We start from the raw sequence: 20,075 nt of genomic DNA, 5'->3' as shown, positions 1-20,075 counted from the left end.
CTAGAACACAAGTCAAAGAATTCCTAATCTTCACAGCATGGGAGATGAGGGGTACAGGAATTTTCCCTAGCCATAGTATAAACTCCTGCAGGCAGAGACAGAATTTATATTTCTCTTACAATCTTCCTTGCCACTGTGCTAGTCTCATGTGCTATCATTCATTCAACAAATATTTGAGAGTGCCAAGAACAAAGCAGGCAAAGATCCCTGCCTTCATGGAGTTTACCTTCTGCGGGGGGTGAATAGACAATAAACAGAGTAAATGAGTAAAATATACAGTATGTTGAATAATAAGTGCTGAGAATTAAAAATAAAGGGGTGGGGGGACAGGAGAGGATGAAATGGGCAGGGATTATTGACCTTTTAGATAGGGGGGTCTTGCTGAGAAGGTGACATTTGATTAGAGATCAAAAGTGGAAGGGCTCGCCCCGTGGCTCACTCGGGAGAGTGCGGTGCTGGTAGCGCCAAGGCCGCAGGTTCGCATCCTATGTAGGGATGGCTGGTGAGCTCACTGGCTGAGTGTGGTGCAGACCACACCGTGCCGAGGGTTGCGATCCCCTTACCAGTCAAAAAAAAAAAAAAAGTGGAAGAGCTGACCTTCTGCAGCAAGTGAGTGCAGTGACCCCGAGGCCCGAGCTTGGTGGAGTGTTCGAGTGCAAGGAGGCCTGAGCGAGTGAGCTTCGGGAGGAGAGCGAACGGGAGAGGAGTTGGTGTATGAGTTCGGCAACGTAAGGGGGAGCACATTGTGAAGGGTCTTGCAGCAGAGGAGTGACATGATCTGACAACAATTTAACAGGATCCCTCTGGCTGCTGGGTTAAAAATAGTTTGAAAGGAGGCAAGGGCAGAGCAGGGAAAGCAGTTAGGAGGTGACTGCAATAACCATGGACTTACTTTGAATTGAAATTAAAGTAGAGGCGTCTAGCCTGGGGCCTGTGTTAGAAGGAATGCTCAATCACCATTTGTTGGGGAAAATATTGAATCATGTCTTTTCGCCAGCATTACGGTGCCTGAAAGAGCAGCCAGGGGGACGTTGCTTCTGGACCTGAACAAGTTCTGCTTTGATGATGACAGCAAAGCACCAAACAACAAATTCAACTTCACCACGCCATCTGGAATGGGGAGCAGCAGCAGATTTTCACAGGATCCAGCTGGCTCTGGGAAAATTGTGGTCAGTTAATGGTCATTGCATCATTAAAAGGGCATCAGGAAGTGATCCAACATGCATAGAGCTTTTGCTGCCCCATAGAGAGAAATTTCCAAGGTAACCCCCTCTCAGAGTGACTGTAACTGACAAACTTAATAGCCACTCTGTGTTCCCCATTTGCTTTTTATTTTACCCAGGTTCTGGGAATTGTTGGTTACGCATAGCTGTGCCTGGGGTGCTAGAGACTGGGTTCTTTCTTGCCAGCATGCAGTGTGCACGCCTGCTCGGAGTGTGCCTTTATAGACACTTTAGTGTCCTCTGCGCTCAAGCACTTTTGTTTATTTGAGTGCTCACTCCTGGCCCATGGAGCTGTGAGGTGAGAGAAGGCAGGGCTGCAGCCGTGAGTGTGTCTGGGTAAATTCTGTGCTGCAGAGCCACAGGAGAATGAGGCGTGGAAGGTGTGTAGGCAGCCCCCCTGCCCAGCAGCTTTACATGGGCAAAAGCAGAATTGGAAAAATGAACATAAAAGGTGGGTCTCCACGAGCTGTGTGAGACCTTTACTTATGGGGCTCCTGCTGGAGGATCGGGGAGGAAAAGAGAAAAATGGAAGGGAGGGAGGGAGGGAGGGCCTGGGAGTTGTTTGCATCGGAGATAAAGCCTTAGGGAGGAGAGCAGGCCAGCTACCACCCTGCCCCTCTCCTCCTCCTTCTCCACCTCCCATCCCAAGCCCTTCCTCAATCCCCAAGAAAGTCTCACCAACTTTATTTATAGTGTCATCTAAAAAATAATTTCAATTTTTTTCTGTTTAGGCACTTAATACATGTTTACTGTACAAAATGAAGAGAGCACAGAAAAACATTACTATTCATTGATAATCACTTAATATTTTGATATATTTCTTTCTTGTCTTTTTTTTCTATGAATATATTTTATCTGTATTTTATACCTAGGAGCATAAGTGTTTTAAATAATGGAAATATCCCTGCATCTAAGATTCAATATTGTGCTTTTCTCCAACTAATCTGCAGTTATGAGCCTATGCTGTTGGTCAATGGTGCTTGATGAACATCTTTGTACATAGAGTCTCTCTCGTGGTAAATTCTTTCTAGTAAGTTCTGTAGCAGTGAGCAAAGATATGGTCATAACTTTTTAAAGATTCTCATATATATGGGCAAAATGCTTTCCAGAAAGGGTTTGACAATTTACATGTCTGCTAGCAGTATATGAAAATGTCTTTTGTCAGTTCAATAAATAGGATTGTTTATTCTGTGTAATCTTTCTGTTTTAATGTAGTTGATTGGTGATCTAGATTATGAAAACCCAAGTAATCTAGCAACCGGCAATAGATACACTGTGATAACGCAGGTGCAGGACGTTGCCCCTCCTTACTATAAAAGCAAGTACCATTTCGATTTATTTTGTAAGGCATCTTCCTTGAGTAGCATGATTAACCTGTGCTAGGCAGTACTACGTATTGTGCTGGGTCCCCCCATCCCACCAGCACTTGCTCTGCGTCCTCCCATCCCACTAATACTTGTGCTGGGTCCCCCCATCCCACTAGTACTTGTGCTGGGTTGCCTATCCTACTAGTACTTGTGCTGGGTACCCCACAACCCACTAGTACGGCTCTCACACAGGGCCCTCCTTAGCTGAATTACATCACTTAAGTCATTTAAGGGTCTCTCTGCCTGTCTTCCGCCTTTCCAATGCATCCTCCACATTTCTGTCAGTGATTCTTCAGGAAATGCAAATATCACCATATTACTTCCTTGATTAAAGCGCCCTTGAGTGTCCTGTAGCTGTCAAGTTCAAGTTCATACTCTTTGGCTTGGCATACAAGAACTTCCATCATCTGGCTGCTGTTTAACTCTGTAGCTTTAGCTCCTGTCACTTGCCTCCAAGCCCCTTTTTTCCAACTAGAACAAACAGATTTCAATTTTCCTGAGTGAATTATGCAGTTTTATACCTTGGTATTTTCGCACATGCCTAAACACCCCTGTCCATTTGTCTAATTCCATCCTTGTGAAGCTCAGCGGGCACTTCCTCCAGGAAGACTTCCTCCTCCAGTTCTGTAGTGACCTGAACATGTGCTTATCAAAGGGTGACTGCCCTAAGCATCTTGAAGGCAGGAGTCACTGGGTCTTATTTACCTCATATCCCTTATACACACAGAGTCTGTACACAGAAGATGCTTTAAAAATGTTGACTAAACAAGTGAATAAGGATTGCAATTTAAATTTGTTTTTATTTCTGTTTTTAGATAACATCTATATTTATATCCTCACAAGCCCAGAAAACGAGTTTCCTCTCCTCTTTGATAGGCCATCCTACATATTTGATGTGTCAGAAATAAGACCAGGTAAGGAACAGACAAGACACAGACCACAGTGTTCTTGATGGTGTGGCATAATCCTGCCCGACTACGCCAATGCGGTGCTACGGCTAAGCTGATGTCTGAAATCCTGCCGACTATGCCAATTGTAGTGCTCTTAATCCTACTCGTGATGCCAATTGTAAAGCTAGGCGACCATGCCAGTTGTCGGGCTCTTTTACCTGCTGGCAATCCTGCACTGACTGGGCCAATTGTTGAGTTAGGGCTGGGTCTGGAGCTCCCAGGCCCCTCAAGCCCATTCACAGACTGGGTCACAAACCCTTCACACACCAGGCTGGGTCACCAGACTCCTTCACGCAGGTCTATGAGCTAGGTAACCGGCCAAAAGGTTCTTGGAAGCTGTAGATTGGAAAGCATGGCTGCACTGGGTGGACGCCCAAGGCAGACGTCGTCTGCCCACCTGCTTCACTAAAACATTCTCTCTCTCTCCCTCCCTCCCTCTCTTTCTATCTCTCTCTCTCTCCCTCTCTCCTGCAGAACACAAGAATAGCAATAAAACTAAAACATACATTGGCGCGCATGCACACTAACTACACACACACACACACACACACACACACACACACACACACACACACACACAATTTGCTTACAAAGGAGAAGCTAAAACCACACCTAACTGGACCTAGGTGAGGGCCCTGACCAAACTATTCTATTTTCCCAACAGATGGGCTCCATCCAAATGCACGTTCTGGGGAGGGAAAGCTTCCTTCGAGGGCCCCAAGTGCTTTTACACAGCGATTCACTGCTGATTAGTGTTTATTGCACTTCTTACTTTTTAAAATTGTCCTTGGGGCTGAGGAGCCCTTCAGGGGAGACTTGGATTTTGAAAACTGTTGATTAAACTGCATTTCTCAGAACCCCCTGATTGCTTCCTTGTCTGGTTGCCTGATTCTGCTAATCCTCCTTTTTTGTAGCCTAAGTTTTCTTTTGGTCTCCACCGTGGTTTTTATCCAGCTCACTCAAAGAATTGAAATTTAAATTAGAGAAAAGTTTTCCCATTTGTATATTTCCTTCATTTAAAAACAAAATAAAGACATTTTATTTCTCCCCTACTAAGATTCACTAGAGGCCACCTTTTCTGCCCTAACACCTTGCTGTTTGCAGGTTCTTCCCCCATTAAAGAAAAGACTCCCCACCTCCGACTTCAGTTGCTCCCTCTCTCCCAGTTTGTGGGTAGTACAGTTAACTCCCTAGTATCATCCGATATGTAAACCCTCTAGGATAGTAGACTTCCCCCAAACTTTTAATCTTTAGATCATGGATACTTCTTCCATATTAAAAACAAACAAATAAACACTCCCAAAACACTCCCTGTAAAATTATCCCCTCTCCATTTTATTCTCTCTCTTTAATGTTGGTCTCCATTTCCTGATATCAAGTTTCAAAACAAAACACAAAAAGAAGGTCCAAAGAAAATGCTTACCTAATGAATAACAAATTCAATAGGAATAGGCTTTTCATAAATTCACAAATCTTACTACAATTATTTTTGATCACCTACTTTGAGGCACGCACTTGGTACTGGGGCTGTAGAACTGAATAAGAGAAGGTTTCTGCCCTGGAGGAGTGAAATTTATGAGAAAAAACTTCTATAATACAAGCAAGCCAGAACCCCAGCAGCCCCACCAACATTATTTGTAAAATAAACAAAATGGAACATTTTAAAATTCTATGCCCTAATTATCAGTTGCTAAATTCTTTTAAAAATCTTCCTTACAAGAGTAATTCATGCTCATTATAGAACATTTGAAAAATACAAGAGACTTTTAGACAACACAGTTGCAAAAAAGACGTATGTGTAAGGACGTATGTTCTTCGCACTGTTGTTTATGATAGTAAAACAACTGGTATTCTTGGAGTCTGTATAAAGGCATGATTTGTCTCTTACACCTCACAGTACTGCTTGGATCATAGGTCCACTTACCTAGGGGGTGCTAATTAGCATTATTTGAATTTAATAACATTGAAGAGATCAAACATATAGAATTTGAACAGTAAGGAGGCCCCCAAAAGTCTTTATGCCCATGGCAGTGAGGACATCTGTTCTTGGATCTTCCCCCCCCGCAACTCCCCACCCCCTTCTCCAGCAGGATTAATCGCAGGCACTTTGTTCCTCCAGCTAGGACCCAGATTGGACGGGTGCAAGCAACCGATAGAGACTTCCCCCAGAGCAGCATCACGTACTCCATCTCCACTGGAGGGGCCAGCCTCCAGCACCCGAACATATTCTGGATTAATCCCAAGACAGGAGAACTCCAGCTAGTAACTAAAGCGGACTATGAAACAACCCCTGTCTATATGCTCAGAATCCAGGCCACCAACAGCGAGGACACAAGCTCAGTCACTGTGAGTGGGGCTGTTTGATATATTCACAAACCCAACTGGTTGACTTAGAGTCTCTCTGGCACCCTCGGAGTGTGGCTGTGGCAGTGAGGAATCTTCTCAGGGGCACATCCTGCAAATGTGATGGGAAACAAGTGGTGATGCCCAGGAAATAAAGATCCACATCTTTATATGAGGCCCAAGTTTGTGGTGACTGGGAGAAGAACTGGGATTGATGGCCAGACATTGGAATAGCCACTGAACCCACAAAGCCACTTTGTGGGACAAGGCTCCCTCTGTGGCCCTTTAAACCTTGCTTTGCTTTCATGGTGGGCTGGTGGTGAGCTCCACGCTGCCCAGAAGTCAGGTGTGGTTTCCCAGTCATGCATTTACTCCCCAAGAGCAGTTCTGCTGTTTTCTTACCCCACCCCCACATTCACAAGATGGGGTAGATCTTAAAATGATGTTATACTGCTTCCCAACCTTCCATGCTGAGAACCTTGTTAAATGCAGGTTCTGAATCAGTAGGTCTGGGGCCCGAGACTCTGCACTTCTAACGTGCTTCCAAGTGCAGTGCTGCTGCTCCACAGCCACATCGTAAGTAGCAAGAGTCCATCTGACAGGTCTGTGTTGTCAGTGGTTAGAATTACCTGAGGCCAACCCAATGGCCACAAATACTAAACTATTCCTTGGTCTTTCCCATTAGTGAAATGGAAAAGTATGGAGGCAAAATGAACTCTTAGCAGCATGCAGCCCGATGTGATACAGACAGTGGTTCTGAGTTCATTTCTCAACTTTGATCCAAATTTTCCAAGCAATGCTTAGCTCTGTGTCCCTATTACTCTATTCCTTAAATGGAGAGTCACGTGATAACCCAATGCCCAAAGAGTCCAGTCTAGTTCCTCTGACTAGCTTTGACTAATGAGATGATATTTTTAATGATGTGTGAGGCTTGGCATTGCTAGCTGAGGGAAGTTGGAGATAATTGCAGTATCTGTTAGGCTGGGTTTTTTGTTTTTGTTTTGAGAAAAATGAATGGACTCCACTTTGGGAGCTAATGAAAAGAACATTTCAATTTATTCCTGGACTCAGAAATACCTGAAATCCCCAAATTTCAAAGGTAGAATGGATATGACTCAAAATTCATAAGCTTTTAAAAAAGGGTGATGAACTAAATGATCACAAGTCCCTTTCAGGGCTGACGTTCTATGGTTCTGTGCTGGCAGGAGTCCCAGTCTATATTCCAATTCACCAGGCATGAAAGACAGCGATGAAAGAGACTAGGCTGGCCCCTGCTTGTGGCAGGTTAGCTTCAGGGCTTAGTGCGGTGCTAATAGCTCAGGTTACAGATGAGAGCCCAGCTTAACCAGGTCCCCTCCTTTCATCCGTAGCTGTCAGTCCCGGCTGCATATTAGAATCAGCTGGGGAACTTAAAGACAGAGCCTGGGCCCCACCCTCCAGGGAGTCCAATTTATTTGGTCTGATTTGGGCCCAAGAAAGTGGAGCCAGGGTTGAGAAACATTGCTGTATATGCCAAAGTTAAAGACTGAACTTCTAATTCACAAGGAGCAGGGAGCAAAGAAGTACATGGGGTCACTATAAATCCATAACCACTACTGGAAAAACAGCTCAGCATCATCTGCAGGTCAGCCCATATGTCTAGGTGCGTGCATGCGTGTGTGTGTGTGGGGGGGTATGTGAATGTATATATATTACACACACACACACACACACACACACACACACACACACACACACACACACACACTGAATAGCACAAGATTTGGAGTAGGACAGACCTGAATTCAAATCACAGCTCTGCCACTCACCAGCTGAAATGTCTTAGGTCAGTTACCTAATTTTTCTAAGCCTCTGTTTCCTCCTCTTTAAAATGGGAGTAACCATATTGTCTGTCTCACGTGAGGTTAAACGAGCTAATCCACAAAACATGCTTAGCCCAAAGAGGCCTGGCACACGGCGAGCTCTCAATACACTTTAACTTTTAAGACGACCACCTTCTTGCCCCTCTAGGTTACTGTGAACATCCTTGAAGAAAATGATGAAAAGCCAATTTGTACCCCAAACTCTCATTTCCTGGCCATCCCAGTGGATCTGAAAGTTGGCACAAATATTCAAAATTTCAAGCTGACGTGTACTGATCTTGATTCCAGCCCCAGATCTTTTCGTTATTCCATTGGCTCAGGTACAGTACTTGGTGTTGACAGCCCTGAGCCCTGTCTTGGAGCACTCTGCAGCTGTCTAGGGAGAGCGGGTGGGGGGCTGTGCTCACACACTGATCTGTGTGTGTGTGTGTGGGGGGGGTATTTGGGGTGAGGAGAGCAGGGATGGCAGTCTAATGGCTCCTGAGCATCCTAGAGCTCCCCTTCTCACCTAACTCTCCCCAGATCCGCCCCCCCCACCATGGCTGCCCAAAGACCCAAGGAAGAGTGAATCCCATCACCCTACAATTCTCAGACTATAGTATGAGTCATAAGTCATATTAGCATAATTAAAAAAAAAATTTAGTCCAACTCTGCAACCACCTCTGTTCCCGAAAGCTTATAGTGGGGACAGGGAATCCCAGTCCTCTATCTGGATAGTAAAAGATTAAATAGATTAAGTGCATTTTGAAATATGTCCTCAGGAATTCTCTTCTGCTCTATTCATTTTGTCTCTTTAAAAATATGTCACTGTGGGGAAAAAAAAAGAGCACCCCTCAATGGAAATTAGACCAAAATAGCTCATCTAATGAAGTGCTGGGGCCAGAGATTTAAACCCAAACAAGCAGAGCAATTCCACGTGAAAGAGTAAAAATCCATTTTGGCCGCCTGCTGAGCCCTTGGCAGAGCAGGAACTCGAACAGTAGGAAGCCTCTCGAGCCTGCAGTGTCACAAAGCCCAGGGGCAGAGACTGCCTGGAGACTGTAGTCGCCCAAGATGGAAATAATCCATACTGAGAACCCTAAGGCCTTTATGGAGCACTTTGCTGCTAAGGGAGTAAAAATTGCATCATCTCCTGCTCCATTTACTGGTGTTCAGTCAGTAATGAGTCTGGAGCCACCGGAGGAATGAGCAAGATCCAGCTCGGGCTGGCAGCCTTTCTGCCCCAGGCTCCTTGAACTGAGCTGTGAGCCCCAGCAGAGCTGTGGGTGTGTTTGGGGGGTGATGGGGTGGGTTCAGGAGGACCTGCAAAGTCAGGAGGCACTGTCCTTTGGAGGACTCCAGTGTGACCGACCGCCCAGGATCCATGAAAGGCATGGGGTGAACTGGCCTATGGCCAGGTATGTGTTCCGCTCCCCCCTCTTACAGTCCACTTATTGGTCTGAGTGTGAGTTACCCATGTTGTTACCAAACAAATGCCAGATGAAAGCTAGAAGGGGTTGCACCAGGATTACTAAATCTCTATGCCTGGTGCTCAGCACGACACCACCTGTACCCGGCATGTTCTTGTCCTTTTCTATTCATCCATGCTTGCAGCCAATGCTGGATGCTGGTTGTGAACAAGAGTTTCTTTGTACTAATGAAATCTGGTGCAGTTAAGGCTTATAGCATGTCACTGACCCAGCCCTGGTGCATCAGAAACACAGTCTACACCTGAAGTGTGGACATTTGTGCAAGAGACCAAATGCAGTCTTCTTCTAAACCTTAACTTCTCACTCTCTTTTCTCCCTTCTACCACCACCTCATATGGAATTCATCTCATCAAGGCAACATCAACAGTCATTTCACCTTTTCTCCCAATGCCGGATCCAACATCACCCGCCTGCTGCTTGCCACTCGCTTCAACTATGCTGGTGGGCTTGATAAGATCTGGGACTACAAGCTGCTTGTCTATATAACTGATGACAACTTGCTGTCTGGCAGGAAGAAAGCTGGAGCTCTTGTTGAAACAGGGACGGTGACACTGAGTATTAAAGTCATTCCCCACCCAACCACGACCATCACCACAACCCCCAGGGTAAGGGCTTTGGGACCTGGGATCCCCAGTTGGATTCTTGTGTAATTTATGTCGATGGAGCCCTTTGACTCAGTAGCAGTGTGGGATGGACTGAAAAGAGCTAAGATTTTAGGATGTTGCCAAAAATGGTAACCATGGGCTGGACTGGAGTAGCCACTGGGTGATGGATAAAGATCCAGGGGAGACCTTGGACTTTCAAGACCATTAACTTTTCCTGTTCTGGGAAAGAGTGTGCATTTGTGCAGCGACCTGTGGTAGATCAGATGTTGATCACCCGTGGTACTTGTGGCACAGGAGCCAATTTTCATGGGCATATGGCCAGATGCTACCGTCATAATCCCTTCTTTGCTTGTCCTTAAGAGCCATTGCAAATAAGTGTCCATGAAAGCAGGTAGCTGGCTGCCACGTGCTCTTTTCCATGTCTTTTCAAGAGTCACCATGTACCGATCTGTACCCTACTCCCTGCCTCTACTCCAAAAAATTCATCCAATCTACAAATATCAATTTGATGTCTATAATGTGCCAATCACTTTAGTGAACAAGCCACTCTGCTCTCATAGAGCTTATAGGTCAGTGGTGCTCCAAGTGTGATCCCCAGGCCAGCAGTGTCAGAAATGCAAACTCTTGGGCACGCCCTAGATTATTAAAGTCATATTTCACCCATCCATGATCATCACCACAACCTTCAGGGAAGGATATTGGAGCCTGGAATCCCCAACCCTACCCACTGGCCTACTGGACCAGAAATTCTGGAGGTGGGACCCAGCAATCTGCGCATTTAATATGCCTTCCAGGGAATCCATGTGCACTTAAGTTTGACAGCCACTGTCTACAGGGGGAGACAGATTACGAACAAGTACACAAGTTAATAAAATAAATATAGATCATGGTTAATGTAGGAGGAGAATAAGCAGATGCCAAACAGGATCAGTGTGGAGAAGTCAGGCAGAGCCTTGAAGTCTGACCACAGGATTCTCTCCTCTGTCCTCTGGCTCACACTTATGCTAACTCTTTTGTCCCCTTTCCTCCTCCTTCTAGTAGAAGCCACACCCATGGTCAGCAGCCCCATACCGGTAGCATGCCAGAGGAAGAGTAATCAGAACCATAGAAATCTACATGGAGGAAGCCAACTTCTGCTTCTCCAGTTCTTACCTTGAGATGGTTAATGTTTATCACTCCTGTGCTTGAGTCAGTGTGACCCCAATGAATGGAGAACGTATGGCAACCCTAAGGACTTTCAGTTGTGGTAGGAGCTAGTAGGGTCCCCTGAGTAAGTAACTGCCACCTTTCCTGGGCTTACCACATGACCTGATTGTGACATCTCCAATCCTGAAATCTCCATAACTTGTTTATCTGTCTCCCGCTCTAGGAAGCAGATGCTGAACTTGAGGTTTTGCTGTGCTATCAGCCCACTAATCTGGCAGTGGCAGCTCATAGTCAAGTGAACACTGCAAAGCCTACAAGGTGTTAAAAAACACCTTTCGAGGCTCATGCCTTCCCAGTGAGAGACAATGGCTATATTAGGCCCTGGGTTGCACCATGATATGGCAGGAAAAAGCCAATGGGCTTTTCAGATCTCAGTAAGGGGAAGAATGACAGAATAAAATTAGGCTTAGAGTTGCTTTGTGGTTCTCTACATTTTCTGGGTTTTAATCTAATGGATGTCTGCAAAGACTACAAATAAGGTGATGGGTTGAAGCAGCAAGAACTATGAGCACACAGATGTCCAACTGACAGAGCAGGAACAAAGAGAGTGCTGAATGTCAAAGATGCCACCAACCTATGCTCACCCTCCTGCTCTCTGGTCTTCAAGCCCAGGGTCACCTACCAGGTCCTGAAGAGAAATATTTACTCTCCTTCCGCGTGGTACGTGCCTTTTGTCATCACTTTGGGCTCCATATTGCTTCTGGGTCTCCTGGTGTCTCTGATCATCCTATTGGCCAAAACCATCCACAGATACTGCCCCTGCAACATTGAGAAGGACAAGAAACCTCTGTAAGTTGCCAGTGGGCTGGGCCCTTCCTTCCACTTCCTTTAGGACACTGTTTCTGGTGATGTCAGGAGAAGGAAAGCTGGAGAATTGGGATTTCTCAACAGGGCAAAGTTCTTGGAGTGCAGGAAGAAAAGGAACTATGGGAGAAAGAATCCCAGCTCCTGTGTGTCCTAGTGTACCCTCTTTGTCACCTGCTGGGCCAGGAAACCATCCCTTTGGCTTTCCCTAGCAACCTACCCTGTCTTTGATGGGCTCTCACTGAAATTGGAGTGTCAACCTTTTGGTGACCTTGCTCTGGATAAAAGCTTCAGAAAAGCCCTGTTGTGAGTGGTGATAGAATTTGCTGTGCTCTTATTTGCAGAATATTTAAAAGATGGGATGAAATTAAAGTAAATATAAAAACTGATAAGGAAATTAAGCTTTTGGCCCTAGTAATTCAATTGGGCTATTGTGTGAACAAATAATCATTGTTCTTTTGCATGTGGCCCAATCTCTCATCCTCAAGGGCTACGAACACAGACCTGTTTTCTCTCCTTCCTGTTCTTGCCTGCTCACTAATAGTCCTCTTATTGTGACAACCTGTGGGATGTATTCTACTGGCTAGAGTGAAGTGGTGGGGTGAAGTGAAGAGAACACCAAATGGTTAGGAACTCCCAGAGCCAGGTTTCTTGATTCTCAGAAACTCTTACAACTAGAGCATGATGGTTCCGAGCCTGGGCTTTGGAGTTGGAGAAGACCTGGGTTCAAATCTTGTCTCTTCCATTTTCTGGGCATATGGCTTTGGACAAGTGACAGCCTCTGTGAGCTTCAGTTTCCTTCTTTGTAGAACTAAACAATTAAATGAGCAAATGCAAATAAGGCACTTAGCACTGTTCCTGATATGGAGTAAATGCTTAATACACTACAGCCATTATTTTTTTTTATCTTGTACTATTCTTCACAGCCGAAGCCCAGTGAGTTTAGATTCTAGATTCCAAATTTAGCTCTATGCCCAAGTATCTTAGGGTTTTGAAACCTCTAAGTTTCAGGATTTCTTGATGGCAAAAAGAACAGGTGATAAAACTATGTGCCTTTTAGAAGTATTTTGAAGATGAACTATTAACTGTCAAATAATTTTAAACCTATGGATGAAAGACTGTATAAAAGTATAAGGCATTAGCATAAAGTTGTGCATTGCATTTTGTCATATTTATTCGGGAAGCTTGTTGCTATTGGCAACCTTGACTTCAAGGTAAGAAATCTTTGAGCATCTGCTGAAATTAAAAAAGGCATTTTGGTTTGGACTCTACTCACAAATTGATTTGAAAAAAACACACAAAACTAGCTGTAAAAGAGTGACGCTTAAGCTTGTGAGCATGGTGGTGCTCTGCAATGGGATTTGGGTAGAAGTTCTTGAAGCGATCCAATAGTCACCGTAACTCACATGCAATTTATTGCTTAATGTTAACAATGCACCTTGAACCTGGTTGCTTTAACTTATATTCTAAATATCGTTTTGAAATGGCAGAGTTAAAAAAAAAAAACTAGCTAGAAATTCAGGCTCAGACCTGGTTTCTCTGGAAATTAGTTGTGTCATATGACAGTCAAGGTTTGTCAAATAGCAAAGAATAAAATTAGAATCACAGCATTATAGAATCCAAGGTTATCATGGGAAGAGTCCAAGTCCAGCTTTTCATGTTATAAGAAACCAAAGTTTAATTTCCAGCCCTCAAACCTCCCAGCTTCGAGCCAAAACTTCTGCTCAGCTGGTGAGTCAGGAGGAAAATGGGGCAGGAAGAATTGCCGGGTGGTCTGACTGGGCTGGGCATGCGCTCACCAGGTGTGCTCATCAGAGACAACATATTCCCTGACATTCTACAAGGTGTTAGTTTCCAAACGCATCAAAATCCCAGAACTGCCCTAGTCCAAAACCAGTAAGGATGGGACTGCTTTGTTTCAAGCAGGTGGTAGCCTCACTTTCTTTTTGGCCCCCATTCTTGGCCCCTCTTTTGATCACCCCTGAATTCCAAGGAACACAGTTGCCTCAGGACCCAGTGTTATTATCATGCATGTGCCAGTGCAGAATATTTTCAGGTTGACTAATGTCCATCTCTTTACCCCACCAGGATAAAGAAAAGAGGTATGTATGGTGCCTACTCCCTTTGTGTGCTTGCTTGTTGTTTTTTGCTTGCTCTGTTGTACTATGTGAAATGCTCCAGCTCGGCAGAGGCAGGGCGCAGTTGTGTCTTGGTGGGTTTTCAGCCACATCACTGTGGAGGGAATGAAGGAGCGAGCAGTCAGATGTAGCCGGAGAAAGGGCAGGGTAGGGTGTGGGCTGCCTTTGGCCCACTTGGATCTCTCTCTTTGGTCCTGCCTGTTCCCTGTCCAGAGTCATCTCCAATCAGCTCAACTTAAGCCCCTGGGGCTGTTCCCCACTGAGTGGGACAGGAATGAGGGATTCTCCGTGTGTTAGACAGCCTCTGCTGGCTGCTGCTCATGGAGGGGCGCGGTCCCTTCTGAAGACAGCTAGTGTATCAGATACTTCCCTCTTTTGAAGGAATAAATGATACTTTATTCTCAAGATGTAATGCATTTGATCATTTTTACAAGTTATTGAGGTCAGACTAGTTAGAGAGTGGGGCTGAGGCAGTCAGGAGCTAGGAGAGATGAATAACTTCAGGGAAGCTGGTAAATTGAGCAGGGTCCATCTGAACCGTCCCGGGCCTGAGGAAGTGTCCTGAGGTGGCCCTGGCAGGCAAGTTAGTGCCTTAAGTTGACTCCAACCTAAGGGGAGAGACAGGACAAAGAATTGGAAAGTTTTTTGTTTGGTTTTTGGTTTTTGGTTTTTTCTTGGCAGCTGGCCATTACGGGGATTGAACTCATGCTTTAACCACTATGCTTTCACTAACCGGCCAGCCCCTGGAAAGTGGCTTTAAAAAAAAAAAAAAAATGCCTGCTTTCATCACCCCATCCACAGGCATGTGTGTCTGACATTCACAAGGCATGTCTAAGCAGGGTTAGAAATTTGATTATAATGGCTATTGATCATATTGAGTGGGATGGCTTTAATAAATGAGATTTTCACATACTGCCTTTAATCCCAGTTTACTTTTTAAAAAGGGACACGTGGAATGGATGCAAAAAAACCCCACATTATGAACTGATGCATCAACCCAATCTTTCTTTCTTATCTCTAAAGCCATTTAAAAGCTAAATTCCTGGATCCAGTAATAACACTAAGCTGGAAAAAGTAAAAAACAAATTTAATTGTGTGTGTACGTGTGTGTATTTTTTCTGAGAAGATGGAAAGCTGTCACCAAATATGTCTACAGACAGAAAAATTTTTTGCCATGTCAAAGCCTGTTTAGGGGAAATCCCACTGTGGGGGTGGAATTTTAAGGTCAATTTAGTGCCCAAGAAGCTTAACTTCTGCCTGCTCCTTTCCCTGCAGAAATGAAGAATGCAGACAGAGAGGTTGTGGTGGTGAGTATGGTTGGCCCCACGGGCACCTGGCTTGGCTGCTGGAGGGGGAGGGCTCCCATCTCCCCCCAAGGCAGGCCTTGCCACAGCTTCATGGGGGTGTTTATCATTCAGGGAGGTGCTTACATTTGGCTGCCGGAACCGATCGCTGTGTGACGAGCTCCTGATAGAATTGGTTCCCTCCACTGAACATGTCTGCTGATGTATTTGCAGAAGAACTGGATTTCATAAATATTGAGTAGCCGTGTGTATTATCAGCACCAGCTCTCCAGGAGACTGAGTTGGGGTAGTGGAGCTTAAAGCCCAGAACTGGCACTTCAGCCTTCAGTGGGATTTAATTTTTCTTTGCTCTTCCACAACCTTGCAGAAAAGGGATAAAGAAAATGCACTGCTCAGATCTGGGGTTGGTTCTGCCTGCTTAGCTGTATGACCTTGGGGGCTCCCTTAGCATCTTTGAGCTTTAGATTCCTCACCTGTGAAATGGAGTGAGGTCACCTGGCCTGAGATAACAGGAGGGGAAATATTTTGAAAATTGTTGAGTCACACAAATGCAAAGTATCCCGCCTCTCCACCTCACCCTCTTTTCATTTCTTTTACTAAACATGATCTGTCCACTGGGAAGTGATGGAACTTGAAGGTGATTCCCCCCCACCCCCAGCTCTTCCCCACCCCTGATAATGAGACTGTCATAATCCAAGACCTGTAAATGTGGCAAGTGACATGCACAGTGGGGAGGTCAGTGCAGTGCACTGGGGTTTTTGCTTTGACCCCTCACCTAAGTGCTCTGCACTCTGGTCAGTCTACAGATGGGAGGAAGAGGCAGTGTCTGGCCTCCTGGATTTTCCTGTCTAGGGCGAGTACCCTTGGGGCTGCCACTCAGAGATTGCCTTAGAACTAGGTAATATTAAATCAATCTGTTCAATGAATAAATTCTCATGATCATAAAAAGCGGGGCTGCTTAGCTGGTCAAGTGGATGAAAGCCATATAATCCCATTTTTCTCTCTCTCGTCTTCAGAAGTGGAGACCTGTGGGGAAGTGAGTAGACGATCATTTTTTTGATGAAAACTGGGTGTTGAAATGCCCTCTAAACTCCAAATACCATACTCTTAGCATGCTAACGACTCTGACTTTGGCTCTTGTGGAGGGCATCATGTGAGGGAAGGGGGCATTTCCATGGCAACAAGGGACAGGTGCATGAAGCAGAGGTCAGGTCCTGGAAGGTGGCATAGAGTACAGATCAGGGGAGGGAAGAGATGTGGAGAATAGGGCTTAGGTAAGGCCCAGAGGCAACATTGTGTGGGTCTAGGCAAGAGGAGGCAGTGGGAGAGAGCTGGAGTGCCAGGACCAAAGGTGGGAGCACCTGGGGACTCAACTGTGCCTGCCTTGCAAGTCTGCCTGACAGTGATCCCACTGAGGCAGTGCAGGTCTTAGCCCGTATTGCATGGCATTTCTACTCCTCCTTCTTTGCAGCTTAGATATCATGTAGGATGCTTTCTTAACCCTGGAGTATGGGTTAAATGACCTCATGATCTCCACTTGTGCCCGTAACATCCTCCATCTCTCCTGTCACAGCCTTATCTCTCTGTACTGTAGCAGCTGTTTGTCAGTAGCTCCCACTCGATTGTGCTGTGTGCAGGTAGTAACCAAGCCTGTCTGGTTCACCACTGTGTCCCCAGCATTTAGCCCAGTGCCTGTTGAATAAATAAACATCAAGAAGGCTTTGGCTAAGGAACTTGGGCTGTGAGGATGAATGGCCTTGCCTGGGGGGAGAAGTGTAGGGTTGTGCTTGAAGTTGTCTTTTCTTCTCCTTAGGAAACAGTCCAGATGAATACTGTCTTTGATGGAGAAGCCATAGACCCAGGTAACTAAGTGGTAATGCTATCCAAAAGAATGCTTTTTCTGTTTAAGGCTGGTAGGGTCACGGAGAACCTTATACAATTTCTTGCTCTTAACTCAGTTCATCAATCCGTTCGGCTACATTGCCTATATGGTGCTGACCCTTCTAACTAAAGTTCAATGTGAGATCAACTCTGACCACACTGGCTCGCAGACGCACAAGCACACGGTCGTGTGTGAGGCTTCAGCAGGTTTCTACCTAAAGGCTCACCCTCAAGAACCACGCCTCTTTCTTGCCTCCCTTCCTAAATCACGAGCCAGTTTAGGGAACTGGTGAATTCAAAGAACCACATGTTTTTCCTGCTCATTTAGTACTCGCTCCCTACCCCCATCCTTCCTGAGTGCTTCTAATACCATCCTATTAGAAGCGGGAGATATGGAGAAATGGCAAGTTTGGCCTCTTTTTTCCTGAGATCAGGGCCAAGTATTTCTTCTTGGTCGGCGAGATGAACATAAGGTAAAGCTGGCCTCCAGAGCTCTCGTCACCCTTGAGAAATCAGCTCCAAATTTAGCTCCTTTACACACATCCCTCCGCTTACAAAGGCTCAATTATAGATGGGAATAAAGGGAAGGAAACCAAATTCAGGAGGCAAGTGTGTTGGCTCCCTGCCACCCTCATATGCAAGCCGCTCCAGTCCCCCTCGGAAGGAGGATGGCTCCTCTCCAGTGACAGGCTGCTGCTGCTGGAATTAAATTTCCCTCTATTATTAGGTACTTGTTACCATAATGTGCCCGTATTAGCATAAGTGCTGGTGGGATCCTGAGCTGAGAGGCCACTTGTGCTGTATGGAAAAGGCAGGAGCAAGGCTTGCCTTAAACCCTGATCTTCCAGAGCAAAAGCCAGGGGGGACTTTTGCATTTTTGTGTGTTTAAGAGAAGAAAAAAGGAAATGAGCCAAGTGGCCTATGTGAACAAACACATCAGTTAGTGTCGGCACAGTAACAATAGCTCCCCTGCTCCCTCTCAAGTGGGCCCAGATTCGCGTGTCTGTGTGTACAAGTCTCTGCGAACCCAAAGTAATAAAAGCCAAAGTCTTTTTTCCTCCTTATGTGGTGAATTCCTTTTCATAGCAGGGATCTGAGGATCTTTTAAAAGAAACAAAATAAATCAGGAAGTAATAGGTAACCCCATTACTAATTTAGCCAAAGTTCAAGATTTACATGGCCTTCTCACCTTGCAGTGGGGCGGCCTTGGGTCTCTCCTAAGCCTTTCTCTCCAGAGAGGCATGGTGTTTGCTGCCTGTGTGGTCTGAGGCGTGTGGCTTGTGGAAAGGGCAGACTGGGGAAGATTGTACTCTTCACAAACCTGCTTTCTGTCTCAATGATCCACACCTTCTAGCACACTTCATCTTTCCTTGTGAGTCAGACAGAGCAGGGTGGAGGTGGCGGAAGAGAGAATCATTTGAAATCCTTGGTTTATATGATTGTTATATTTTTTTCCTCCCTAGTGACTGGGGAAATGTACAAATTCAACTCAAAAACTGGAGCCAGAAAGTGGAAACATCCATTAACCCAAATGCCAAAATGGAAAGAGTCCAGCCCCCAGAGAGCTGCCACAAGCGGAGTCACTGCTGGGAAAGGGGCAGGGCCCCTGCGAAGGACCAACAAGGAGGGTGATAGGCCAGGTGGCAAAGCACAGGCTCAGGACGCAGGCCAGGGGTCCAGGCACGGGGAGAGCAAGCCGGGCACGCCCAAGAACAGAAACCCAGCCCTCCCAAGCAGGGAGTCCCCCAAGCCCTACCCAGGAAAGTAAATGGTGTCCAGTTGCCAGGCCCACAGTGCAGCACAGGGGAGGGGCCTGACCATGTTGGGTGCTGTCTCACCTCCTAAATTCCATGGGGGCAGGGTAGGCACGGCACAGGTGAGAAGCTGTGGGTTGAGGGGATTCAGACATCCTGGGTCCCAAATGGGATGTCTGACACATTTTTTAACAAATGGAAAGGGGTTTCACATGGTTGCCTTTTTCTGAGATGGCACAGGAGAAATTTCTCTCAGGTCTCAGAACTGCCTGTACCTCTATTCAGCTGAACTGTCAACTTTTGGATGTGGAATTGTCATGTTTCCTCTTTGCATTGACTGTTAGGAGGCTCTATTCAGCTCAACCTGTGTGGACTTTCGTACATAAATATTGAAGACCACCCACACATCTTGTTTCATCTTATTTTCCTGCCCTTATTTTAGTATCACCCAGATTTCTTTACTTATGTATACAGTTCAACACCATACACCTTTGTAGGTTCCCCCAAATCTTTTTCAAAGGAAGCAGTGAAAAGCTGAATGAATAAATAATGAGTTCACCTGGGAAGAAGAAAACACAATAGATATCTTCTTTTATTCTTGTTTTACTGATGTATAACTTATGTTCAGTAAAGTGCACAGATCTAAGTTGTTAACTCAGTGATATATAGACTCCTCCCAGAGGCAACCACTACTCTGATCTTTACCATCATAGATTAGTTTTGCCTTTTTAAAATTTCTTATAAATGGAATCACACAGAATGTGCTCTTTTGTGTCTGGCTTTTGCTCAGCATCATGTCTGTGATATTATCCACACTGTATGCATAGTACTAGTCCAGTTTTCTTGTGTCTAATTCCATTGTAAGAGTATACCACAATTTATTTATTCAATCTAACTGGGGTGACTGCTTCAAGTATTTCACTATTATGAATTACAGCACTATAAACTTTCTCATATATGTCTTTTGGTGGACATATATGCTTGTTTCTTCTGAGAATATACGTGGGAGTGGGATTGCTGGAGCAATTGCTGGATAGTGCCAAAGAATTCCAAAGCAGTGGCTCCAATTTACACTACAGCAGTAAAGATTGAGAGTTTCAGTTGTTCTATATCCTTGTCAGCACTTGGGATTGTCAGTGCTTTTGATATTAGCCATTCTGGTTAAAATT

At 45.3% G+C, this 20,075-nt stretch overlaps 1 protein-coding gene across 1 annotated transcript in view; it reads left to right on the top strand.

Moving 5' to 3' along the window:
* Nucleotides 1-18,920, top strand: part of CDHR3 (cadherin related family member 3) — a 62,202-nt gene extending 43,282 nt beyond the window's left edge. Inside the window, exons 9-19 of the mRNA XM_063101220.1 lie at nt 998-1,169; nt 2,439-2,541; nt 3,406-3,504; nt 5,660-5,886; nt 7,894-8,065; nt 9,569-9,819; nt 11,633-11,814; nt 13,918-13,931; nt 15,243-15,274; nt 17,085-17,133; nt 18,616-18,920. Of these exons, the coding sequence (XP_062957290.1) occupies nt 998-1,169; nt 2,439-2,541; nt 3,406-3,504; nt 5,660-5,886; nt 7,894-8,065; nt 9,569-9,819; nt 11,633-11,814; nt 13,918-13,931; nt 15,243-15,274; nt 17,085-17,133; nt 18,616-18,920 (1,606 nt within the window). The remainder of the gene's footprint in view (nt 1-997; nt 1,170-2,438; nt 2,542-3,405; nt 3,505-5,659; nt 5,887-7,893; nt 8,066-9,568; nt 9,820-11,632; nt 11,815-13,917; nt 13,932-15,242; nt 15,275-17,084; nt 17,134-18,615) is intronic.
* Nucleotides 18,921-20,075: the final 1,155 nt, after the last annotated feature.

This window comes from Cynocephalus volans, chromosome 6 (assembly GCF_027409185.1).
Source record: "Cynocephalus volans isolate mCynVol1 chromosome 6, mCynVol1.pri, whole genome shotgun sequence".
In the NCBI taxonomy this organism is placed as follows: Eukaryota; Metazoa; Chordata; class Mammalia; order Dermoptera; family Cynocephalidae; genus Cynocephalus; species Cynocephalus volans.
Note: the sequence above shows the minus strand (reverse complement) of the source record. Positions and strands in the feature narration are given on the sequence as shown.